The sequence below is a fragment of the Cucurbita pepo genome, chromosome LG09, assembly GCF_002806865.2.
Source record: "Cucurbita pepo subsp. pepo cultivar mu-cu-16 chromosome LG09, ASM280686v2, whole genome shotgun sequence".
Lineage (NCBI taxonomy): Eukaryota > Viridiplantae > Streptophyta > Magnoliopsida > Cucurbitales > Cucurbitaceae > Cucurbita > Cucurbita pepo.
This window is the reverse complement of record NC_036646.1, coordinates 887,801-899,028: the sequence shown is the minus strand read 5'-3', so window position 1 is coordinate 899,028 and position 11,228 is coordinate 887,801. Positions and strand designations below refer to the sequence as shown.

The 11,228-nt window shown below is 35.0% G+C and overlaps 2 protein-coding genes and 1 long non-coding RNA gene across 6 annotated transcripts in view; all 3 read right to left on the bottom strand.

Annotated features, from left to right (window-relative positions):
* Window positions 1-1,322: 1,322 nt before the first annotated feature.
* LOC111802226 lies at window positions 1,323-2,684 on the bottom strand. The gene is made up of 2 exons (XR_002816237.1): window positions 1,935-2,684; window positions 1,323-1,818 (listed from the first exon to the last, which is right to left on the bottom strand). It is a non-coding gene; the product is annotated as an uncharacterized LOC111802226 (long non-coding RNA).
* Window positions 2,685-3,004: 320 nt separating this feature from the next.
* LOC111802216 (probable serine/threonine-protein kinase PIX7) lies at window positions 3,005-6,616 on the bottom strand. The gene is made up of 6 exons (XM_023686502.1): window positions 6,017-6,616; window positions 4,854-5,197; window positions 4,588-4,723; window positions 4,250-4,386; window positions 4,053-4,176; window positions 3,005-3,828 (listed from the first exon to the last, which is right to left on the bottom strand). The coding sequence occupies exons 1-6, from the start codon at window positions 6,219-6,221 to the stop codon at window positions 3,305-3,307; spliced, it is 1,470 nt and encodes a 489-aa protein (XP_023542270.1). The 5' UTR covers window positions 6,222-6,616; the 3' UTR covers window positions 3,005-3,304.
* Window positions 6,617-9,375: 2,759 nt separating this feature from the next.
* LOC111802210 overlaps window positions 9,376-11,228 on the bottom strand; it is a 6,750-nt gene continuing 4,897 nt past the window's right edge. Inside the window, exons 8-12 of one of the 4 annotated variants that reach the window (XM_023686494.1) lie at window positions 10,808-11,148; window positions 10,634-10,737; window positions 9,849-10,119; window positions 9,669-9,745; window positions 9,376-9,519 (exon numbers count right to left, since the gene is read on the bottom strand). In XM_023686494.1, the coding sequence (XP_023542262.1) occupies window positions 10,049-10,119; window positions 10,634-10,737; window positions 10,808-11,148 (516 nt within the window). In that variant the 3' untranslated portion in view covers window positions 9,376-9,519; window positions 9,669-9,745; window positions 9,849-10,048. Of the gene's footprint in view, window positions 9,520-9,668; window positions 10,120-10,633; window positions 10,738-10,807; window positions 11,149-11,228 lie in introns of those variants that run through there. The other 3 variants (XM_023686493.1, XM_023686495.1, XM_023686496.1) reach the window with 3 other exon arrangements.

The window sequence follows — 11,228 nt, the reverse complement described above, 5'->3', positions numbered from 1 at the left end:
TTCTATCACAGCACATTCAATTCATATTTGAGGTTAGCTCGGTGGATAAGACGTCGATTATCATTATAAATGTCGATAGTTCAATCTATCACTCTGCAATTGTTGAATTGTTGAACATCTGGAAATCTTATTTATTTATTTATTTATTCAGAAAATGGTAAAATAATTATTAAAAAATCTCATTTTATTATGGGTATTTATAATTTTCTAATATGGAAAAATATTAGGTATATTATTGAGATCAAATTTTATTTTTGAAAAGTAAAATTAGGTAACTTTATTACTCTTTATAATATTGATGTGAAGGGTAAGGGCTAGAAAGCGCCTTGTCTTACATAAATGACTCCTTTTCATAAAATGTTTTAATAGCCGTTGATTGAAATGAAAATGACTATAATACCCTTTCGGTAAAAAAAAATTTGGAACGTCACTTCACTCTTCACCTACGTGCATATGAACCCAAAATTTAAAATCCAATTTTTTTTTCACAAAATCCCCAAAAATGGGTTTTTTTTATTATATAAAAAGTAGGGTTTTAAAAATTTTAGGTAATATTCTTAGTTTTAGTTATCTCATCATCAAATCATTTTTTTTTTTAGGTAAAAAAGTGCAAAAGTTTTTTAGTTAAGTATTTGGAAGATAATGTTTTTTTAGAAAATAGTTAGTTCCACAAATTAATGAGCAAGGGCAAAAAGGTAAAACTACATTTTAAATATAAAATAAAACAAGTGAAAGAACATTAAATATCTAAATTTCAATAATTACTCGATATTTGGTCGGTTATTATAGTGAATTTAAACGTAATTTAATGATTAAAATATTCTTTTTAGATCGAAAGATTCAAATTCTTACTCGAATTAAAAATAATAATAAACATAATATAAAGTTTATGTTTGAATAAAAATCGTCGAGAATTTGAAAGTCTTAAATATAAAGTAAAATGAACATTGATTACTAAGTCTTTTTCCTCGTAATTTTTCAATGTTTATTTATCAGAATAAATATAGCTTTTTTCTTTTTTAAAATAACAATAATAATAAATAATTATAGCTTTTTTCTTTTTTAAAATAATAATAATAAATAAATAAATAAATAAATAAATATACCTTTCATATGGCCGAATTTCATTCAGCACTTTTCTTTTGTGAATNAAAAAAAAAAAAAAAAAAAAAAAAAAAAAAAAAAAAAAAAAAAAAAAAAAAAAAAAAAAACTTCTTTGACCCATTTCACAACACTAAAGCCAAGGACCGGACTAATTTCGAGTACATGTTAATTACGGTTGATCTACGGTTGATTTAGCTCACAACAAATAACTTTAGTAACTTTGAAACATAGAACACGAAGGTTTCTTGCTTTCGAAAGAAGAACCGAGCTCTTTTGGCTGCACAATTCAACGAAGCAACAAACAAAAGCTTTCGTGTGATCAAATAGCTTATAAAATTTTAACTTGAGTATATGTTAATTACCGTTGATCTACAATCAATTTAGCTCACAACGAGTAACTTTAGTAACCTTGAAACCTAGAACATGAATGTTTCTTGCTTTGAAAAGAAAAACACACCTCTTATAGCTGCAAATTCAAAGAAGCCAACCCTTGTCCTTGTTTCAGAATGAATCTCAGGCTGCTGCAGATAAGAGAAGTGTCCTGTATCAAGTTCCCCAGATGCCAGGTTGAATCACTTCATTGAACTTGGAGCAAGCAAATGGCTGCTCCATGTTCCAAGCCAGCAGCTGGGAAGGACGATCATCATCTTCATAGGAGCAATTCAAGACCAGAATCCAACTAATGAATGATCATGAGCTTAGTTTCTGATCCTCCTGAGAAGATTGACATAGAAAAGATATACGACCCAAGATTTCAGAAAGCATTGAGAACACTACAGTGATATCCGTAGGCTGAAGAAAGGAAACAGGACATACAACAAACACCTTACCTGCACCGTGAAAACCCAGAAGCTTTCGGAGAAATCTTCGCTCTTAGCGAGTGAATTTGTGGTGACAAATGGAAAATTGGAACTGAGTAACAGTGAATCCCAAGTGGAAATCAAAGACAGATCAGACCGCACACACTCCGCGTCATTCTCCTCATCATTGAAGCAATTACTCAGCGCCATAGTGGAGGAACTGTGCGAATTAGGTAACCCATTTTCACTCAAAAGCTTCGACTGAATCAGAATTTGCCGAAATGGGTCAGGTCTTTTCAGTTGTTTCTAATGATGGATTCTTTTCTCTGCCGTCCACGCGGCGGATTCCGAACGGTTCGGGACCTTTCGGTTCACCGTCGGCCACCCACAATCTTGTATTTTATGATAATATTTTGTCCATAGCTGCATACCTCTGCTTTCTCGATCGGTTGGTGTATGCATTGAGAAAGTGGATATGGCGTAAGAACACACATGTCAATAAGTTATATAATATATAAACCAGATGAGAAGCCATTCAATCTCCACGATGATTCCAACAACAAATGAATCCTTATTCCAATAACTTTTAGCAGTCAAACCCCTTGATTCAATCATCAGGCTTATATGGTGCTCCAAAGTTCTTTTTTCTTAGTTCAACTTGATCATCCAAGTTAAGATCTACGGTAACGGCCCATGCCCACCTCTAATAGATATTGTCCTCTTTAAATTTTTCCCTTCGAAGTTTCTCTCAAAGTTTTTAAAACGTGTCTACTAGGAAGAGGTTTCCACACTCCTATAAGAAATGCTTCGTTCTCCTCTCCAATCAATGTGGGATCTCATAATCTACCTTCCTTAGAGGCCAGCGTCATCGCTGACACACCGCACAGTGTCTAGCTCTAATACCATTTGTAATGGCTCAAGCCTACCGCTAGCGGATATTGTCCTCTTTAGACTTTCCCTCAAAGTTTTTAAAACACGTCTACTAGGGAGAAGTTTAGACACGTTTATAAGGAATGTTTCGTTACCCTCCACAACCAAGGTGAATGGTTGGAAGCTCACAGGTAGCTTTCACTAAAATGAAAGGTCTTGACCCACAAAAATGAAGAGGAAAAGGATATGGAGTTCTTTCTGTTCTTTCTCAAAATAATATGACATTGAAAATGATGAACAAAATTCATCTGCTATGGTACACTCTTCTGCCAGGTTTCCCATTTTAACAAGGTGGTGATAGAGCAGACATGTCTATCAGTAGCATTTTCAATGATCCACCAGCAAATGCTGTTTGCAAAATAAACATCTATCTATACTGAGGTAGAAGGGGGGGAAAACTACTGATTGACAAAATGAGATGGGTTAACACAACTAGATAATTACTGATTAATTACCAAACAACCCAAGTTTCAGGGTTTGACATTGGGTTTTGGAGATGGATGGGGTTGCTGCTGATGATGATATGGAGAAGCATGAGATCCATTGGCGATTGAATGGCTGCGTAGTTGCTGCCCGTTCTTCGGAACTGGTCCTGCAGCTGTGTGGTAGCCATTTCTCGCCATTGGGCTCGATCGGACACGGTCGGCTTGCATTGTCTGAAAATAATAAGATGAACTTGCCATGTCCTTGAGGTTTGGGAGAGGCTTCAAGGCTTCAACAACTTCACTCATTAAGGGTCTGACCTTTTGATCTCGGCTAAGGCATTGAGCAGCCAATTGTACTGCCTTTTGAGCACCTTTTATTGAGAAATGCCCTTCAAGCCTAGGGTCTATCAAACGGTAGAATCTCTTTTTCTCTCCTAGGTATGGCCGTGCCCACTCGACAAGATTATGTTCACCGTTAGGACGGTTTTTGTCCATGGATCTTCTGCCAGTTAACATTTCAAGAAGAACGACTCCGAAACTATACACATCACTCCTTGATGTAAGATGTCCTGCCATAGGGGCACTTATCAGACCAAAACGAACAATCACCAAGAGAATGAACAGGTACTAGTAGACTAACAAGATAACACATATCCAGACTTCCAAATTCTACAATTTTAATCCGAGCGTTGCGTGCCATGGGGGCATATGGGCAAGAGAATTGACGAGTGACAAGAATGTAAATCACAACACGTTATACTTACTAAAAAAGATTGAATGTTCTAAAACTCACCAGTCATTACGTATTCTGGAGCTGCATAGCCATACGTTCCCATCACACGAGTAGAGACATGGGTTTTATCTCCATCGGGGCCATCTTTTGCAAGTCCGAAATCAGAAAGCTTGGCATTGTATTCCTAAAAGAGTGATATTGTCAGGAAGATACATAATGAATAAAAACATATTATAACCATAGTTTCTGTCACATACGGCGTCTAATAGGATGTTGGATGTTTTGAAATCACGATATATAACCGGCCTTTTCGCTTCTTCGTGAAGAAAAGCAAGACCCTTGGCAGCACCTAGTGCAATTTTCATCCTAATAGACCACGGAAGTGGTAGAGATCCTGCATATGATGTAGAGTTTTACAAGTGAGGAACAGAAGCCATGGATCAATCTCTAAACACCTAAGACTTAGCTAATCAACTAGTTAACAGACCCGAAATCATAAGCCATGGACTTAGAGACTCAAAGAATGCACTATTTACCCAAAAACTACAGGATGGATGGAATGGACAATTTTATCATAAGAAAGGAAGTTACATACTCCGGAAAAGATGATTCTCCAGGCTTCCTCTGGGCATGAACTCATATACAAGCAGTCTTTGATCATCTTCGTTGCAGTAACCGATAAGTTTGACCAAGTTGGGATGTTTGAGATCACTAAGAAAATTCACCTCAGCCTGCCACATAACACGGCGCATCGATTAGAAAATAGAACATATGGTTATTTTCCTACCATCCATACAGGATGAAAAATGTAAACTCTAAAATATACATATAAAAAGACAACAGATCAGAGAAGCTTCAAACCATCCACTCTTTATGGCCTTGAAGACCATCATGGTTGAGCGTTTTAACAGCAACAGTGAGTCCTGTGCCAGGTTTAACTGGAGCAGTTCCGTTTTCTTCAACCCAACCCTTAAAAACACAACCAAAACCGCCCTCACCAAGAAGACTCTCCGGTCTGAAGTTCCTTGTCGCCAACTTAAGATCATTGAATGAAAATTTCCGTAGATGAGGAGATATTTTAAGTTCCTCTTCTAGTTTGGAAGTGGATGAATTACTCTCTGCATTACTCATACTTGTATTTGTAGAAGATATCTCTTGAGGCGTCGGCTGGTCTCTACTCGAATCCACCGTAGACTTGCTTTCAGCTGACACAAAAAGACCATTAATTAGGAAACTTCAATTTTCTTAAAAGACAAAAGGTTAGAAAAATACTCAATATAATATAAACTTGAAGCACAACAATGAACTCAAAACCTCCATTAAAATGTTTCCAAGTCTATATGTTCAGTTGACTTCGACCTTCCATTACTTGAGAAATAACGAATAAATTCCCCATCCCTATAAACAATCAGTAACTTACCCACCATCTACAACCTTTCGAAGATTACGATGCACCATACCTCTCACGACTATTTCCACGAACATCCAAACCATTGTCAACCCAAAATATCACCAGTCAGTATGCATCGTTCCTGGTTCGAAGATTATAATTGGTCTGCATTTGCAACAGGGGGTTTCATAAGTCTAGAAGATCCTTCCTGGTTCATAAGGTAAAGGCTGCGTTCAAGAAAACTCTTCCTGCTTTCTACTGAAGCTTTACCAGATAAGTCTCACAATATGCTCAGAAGAGCTTCAAGATCCATTTTCTGGTTTGAAGCAATAAATCCCCCATGACTTATGCTCAGGACTACCTTAACAACTTTCCTAAACTTAATAATCATCTACTCATATCCATAAGTGAGGGTCAATTAACGATAATGCGAGATTAAGAACTCGCATTGTTCAATGATTTCAAGTACGGATGCTGACATCAGTAAAATGTTCACAAATCAAAACAAACAAAATGAGAGCCTTAAAGAACATGGACCAAATTAGAAATTACAGGAAATCCCAGAAAACAATGAATCTAAGGTTTAAGCCAGAAAGCGAACTACAGAGAATATGACAAGAACATAAGTGATTACCATAGTTAATACTAGTCCCACTAATCGAACTATCAACTTTGGATCTCGAAGAAATGCAGCTACGAAAAATCCTCAGAGCAATCCAACAGCCAGTTTCCTCTTCCACAGTTTCAACCTGTTCTTTGTTGTTCTTCTGCTTCTTTGCCCCCTTCGATTCGGTCACTACCCGAGACACAACTTTCCCATCTTCAGCGATTACCTCCATAGCTCAACTACCCAAAAGAACACAGATAATCGCATAAAACCCCCCGAATCCGAAACACCATCCAGTGCCTTACCTTCTCGAGTCGCTACTTCAACTTGGCTTCGAAACAACGAAAGTGAAGACTACCACAAGATCACTCAAATTTACCTCGTTTCACTTGGGGCAAAAAAGAGGAAAACATCCAGTTCTTGAGAAGAAGATTACCAGATCGTATAGAAATCGATGAATTCCATAAGAAACCCTTCAGAAGGCGAAATTCAATCGACTAGAATGAGGTCATAAACAAATCTCCTCCTCCTTCATCAACAGACAATGATACACCAAGTTCCTCACAGCTTAACCTTACAAATCTCTGCGCCTAAAAAATCGAGACTATCCCCAAGATGGGTTCTCCAACAAGAACAACTAGATTAGTTTTAAGCTGGTAAAGTTATAAATTTTATACACAAAAAGAAATTTAATTAATTAATTTAAAATATAGATAAGAAAAAGAAATTTATTTTCCAAAAAATATTCAATTCTCTCTCCTCCTTTTTTTTCCTTTATTTTTTTTTTTTTATTTTTATTTTTTCCCATTTTCCAATGGAATCAAAGACTGGACAAAAGTTAGCGTAGCTGCCCGGGGAAACGGGCAGTGACCAAACTGCCGGTCGTGTCAGCTGACCGTGGCCCGGGGTGCCAAATAAGAATGGACCAAACATTTCGGGCAAATCGAAAGTGGGAAAATCGGGCAGTACGGGCATGAGAGAGAAGATGACCATGGCCCCACATGGATGTTGACGTGTCTGCCTTCGTGGGCGGATTTGAATGCGCACGTCAAATTATTCGGTGTCTTGCACGCACCTCTTTTCAATTTTCCCTCTATTTTATTTTTTTCTGGAAAATTAAAAAAATAATAATAATATGTGAAAGACCGATTCTACCCCTACCCCACCCTCCGCCCTAAATTACAATAATAGAGCCCAGCCCCAATCATTTCAAGCTTTTTATTGATCGATCTAATTTTGTTGACACAAAGGATATTATGATTTGGACATTAATTTTTTTTATTATTTTCAAAATAAACATTTTATAATTTTAATTCATTTTCAAAAAAACTATTTGACTCAGTTTACTAATTATATGTAATGTAATTAAATAAATTGTCAATTTGTGAATGTCTTTGTCAGAGAGAAATTATTTTGATATTAGAAAAAAAATATATTATATTTTTATCAATACTTTTAAATTCATTATTTTTCACATTATTTTTAAGCTAAAAATTGTGAATATTAAAAATATTTGAGTGGATTTTTTATTTATTTTAATTAATGATATTAAATAATCTAATTTTACCTAAAATTACCTTTTATAAATTCATAAATTGGTTCATTTAAGGCTACTTATTTGAAGTATGTTGTTTGATGATAAATTTAAAATATAATTAAAATTATTTAAAAAGACTTAATGCAAATTCAAAGAATAAATGATTGACTTTTGAAGCATAAACGTGCACCACATAGTTTGACTTTCGTCATTCTAGATTTAAATTTAAATTTATTGATTAAAACTAATTATTTTTTAATTTAATTTTAGACAATAATAGCTCGTTGTAGTAAATTATTTTGATTAAAGTTTATATAATAACACTATGAAAATGACACATCCATGACATGATAATATATTTTAATTTATAACTTATGATGCCAAAAAAGGGTACCGGTATTTTATATGTAGATTATTATTATTATTATTATTATTATTTCTTTTTAAAATTATTTTCTTAGATTAAGAATCAAATAATTGCTGTAAAAAAAAAAAAAAAAAAAAAAAACTTGTGGGGTCTATTTTTAACGTAAAATAAAATTAATTAAGTGAATAAATTAATGTCATAAAATCAATTTTGGTGTTTATATTCTCTATTTTGTTGTAAACAATTTTGGACACTATCAATTATTTCTCATATGTTAAAAAAAATATTTGAATTATGTGGCAATATCTTTCAAAAGAATGGGATGTTCTAATTTTAGTCAAATTCATATGACAATAAATGATATCATTCAAATAATTCAACTAAAAATAGTCTTAATCTTTGTCAAAATGATTGTAGCAATGAAATATAATTGATGACCGAGAAAATTTTTATATCACTTCAAAGAAAGGCTCTATTTATAAAGTGAAAAGTTGAACTACTCCCGGGTATGTCGCATAAAAAGATCACCAATTGAAGAATAAAGATGAAATTTTTAGAAAATGGGTTTGAATAGAGTAACACGTAGGGTTTAAGAAATATCTATTTAACGAGAATGGTACATCATCAAATAAAATATCATAAACTTATTGGTTGTAAAGAGTATTCTATCATGTTTGACTGCAGATACTCAATTTGCAGTAGAGAAGTGATAGTCCTCTGTCGAGCATTTTAAACACCTAGTTCAAAATATCTTGGAAACGTTGATTTTAGTTGTTTCCCACAGTCTCTTTCTACATATAGGAGGGAATAATGTGTTATTGTACTCTCTTCACTAGGGGCTTGGCATATGTGAGTATTAGATATAAAAGTCAAAAGGTGTGGAGAAAAACTAGACCATCAAGCCCTCCAAAGCTTTTCTAGCCTATGACAAAGAACTTTCATCACCATAGCAAGGGGACCAATGGAGTAACACTATGCACTACTTTCTACACTACTTTTCCTTGAACCTAAACTATACTTATGGAGTAACATTAGTTCAAGTTAAGATAGAGAGGAGTGAAGCAACTCGACCCGAGAAGGAGAGGAGCCGAAATTGCCTTACCTCCTTCAACAACCTTCAACAAGGTAAGGAAATAGAGGTTCAGGTTCAAGAGGGGGGTGCTTTTAGCTCTTTCAAGCAAGTAGCTTCCAGCTTCCCACTTCCCACTACACTAATTGTGTAAGTGAAGCGGGTGCTAGGTGGGTGTCCAAATATCCCGACATGTTGAGGTTGGTAGTGGGCAGGCCTAAAGAGACATTTTTTTTCCTTTCCTGCTTAAAATCAACAAATTTCCTCTATCAACTACAAATTTCAAATCACTAGCTTTAACCATAGCACAAGCAATCACACATTGAAGCATATTTGTAATATTTTGTTTCTAAGAAAAGAGAAAGACATGAATTTTATAATATTTTTTTATTGAATTTAAATAGATTTATTTTCAACTAATAAAGTCAAATAATATCCAATAAATATCAAGAACAGCATCAATAATTCAATTCTGAAACTTAGACTAGACCTGTCCAGTGAAGTTGGCTTAATTTTGTGTGGTCTATTTTGGATGATTGCTCCGCGCAGAAAACGTCCTGTTGGACAGTTCATAGGCACCATTACATGTTAGAGAAAGGATGAAAAGGAGGCATAATGACAGTGTCGTTAAGCATTATGTTTAGATTCAGGAACAGAATATCTGAAAAGGACTTCGGTTTTAATAGATGCAAGAATAGAAGCTTACAATCTAATGTATCAAAAAGCAGCCACAGAAAAAGTTGCAGATTCACAGTTTCTCCACTGTTTTCTGGGTGCAGTAACCTAGAAGCACAATCAAAAAAAAAAAGAAGTGAAACAGGTATATATTTTGAGATTCCAGGATGTACATCGATTCCATTTCCAAGACGAGGGATACACAACTTACAACACACAACTAAAAGCTATATATCCAAGATAGATTGATATGGGTATATCAAGCACACTCAAAGAGAAGGCAAACGAGCGCGAATGGTCGTTGATTGGCCTAGAAACCATAAAAATTCTGATTCAAGAATGGCCGAAAGGGCGGGCCTTGGATGGGCCCTTGCAGTGCTCGAGATTAAATGTGAAATACTAGGAACCATCTTAAATAATCGCAGAAGAAATGCTGGAAGTCGCATTTATTTTCAGTGGGTGCTCGGGGATATACGTAACACCTGTCACACCAAAATGATTAAAGGAATTTCTACTTAAGAACTTTAAAAAAGATCATGACAAGTTAATGCAAACGAGAATGCGAATGAATCTACATGAAAAATTAATGAGCATGAAGAATGGCACAATAAGAACAATATCTATGATCTTGCGCATAATAAGAATGAAGATATTATTCCCTAATGTAAGGCATAGAAATAAAATTTGAATTATCGAAACAAATAAAATCATGAGAGGGAAAAAATCTGTTCGTTGGGAAAAAGGGAAATGAGAATGATTCCATATTCCTTTTAAGGAGGGACAAAAATCTAGGGAAATGATTCTCAATTTTAGTATGGAGCTCACTTAAGAATTATTATTATTATTATTAATCTTTTAATTGATTGAAGGGACAATAGATACTTGAGCAGAACCATTTAGCTTCTTATCACAGTAGGTAAATAAATTTTCTTTGATGGGACACAGTAAATACATAATTGAAGAGAGCATAGAAAATAAAATAATGACAATCATTACCTTTTTCCTTGATATTAATCTGTAACGTTTCAAGAGTAATTATGCCATCAGTCAAGGGAAGTAGCTCAAGTTTGATGGTAGTTGTGGATTGAGAAGGAATACATCTGCAGAGACCAAGCAAACAATGAGTGCTGGGAAAACTATTGATACGGTGAGAAAGGAATTGTTTATTACCCTAATGGAATTCTACTCTGGAGGCACAAATGCGAGCAACCTAAACCAGCACTTGGTATGATATCTGACATGGGAGAAGATAGTTCTTCAAAAGGAATTGGCCGGCCTCCAAAATCAACATTGTGTCTTTGATTGTCAGATGCAACAGGGATTGATCTCGGCCTTTCCAGTGATGTACTATACTTCTCACCAGCAACTTCATTTAAAACCCAGTATCGACTCATAGGTGATGATGATGAGGAATTCAATGAAATGACGGATGGATAAGAGGATGAAGATGGAGCAAGAACCGTCATGGTCAGATCTTCGGATGTTAAATTTGACGCCTGAAGTGTCAAAACCTGAAATTTAAACCCTTCAGATAACTGCTGATTGGACATCATGTGGAATTGGTGTTGATATGTGTTTGGGTGTGGGGGGG

Coding starts and splice junctions, on each gene's coding strand:
- LOC111802216 (XM_023686502.1), bottom strand. CDS start 6,221: ATGGAGGTAATCGCTGAAGATGGGAAAGTTGTGTCTCGGGTAGTGACC. Junction 4,724..4,853: donor AAGGCCATAAAGAGTGGATG/GTTTGAAGCTTC, acceptor GTTATGTGGCAG/GCTGAGGTGAATTTTCTTAG. Junction 4,177..4,249: donor CCAACATCCTATTAGACGCC/GTATGTGACAGA, acceptor TCACTCTTTTAG/GAATACAATGCCAAGCTTTC.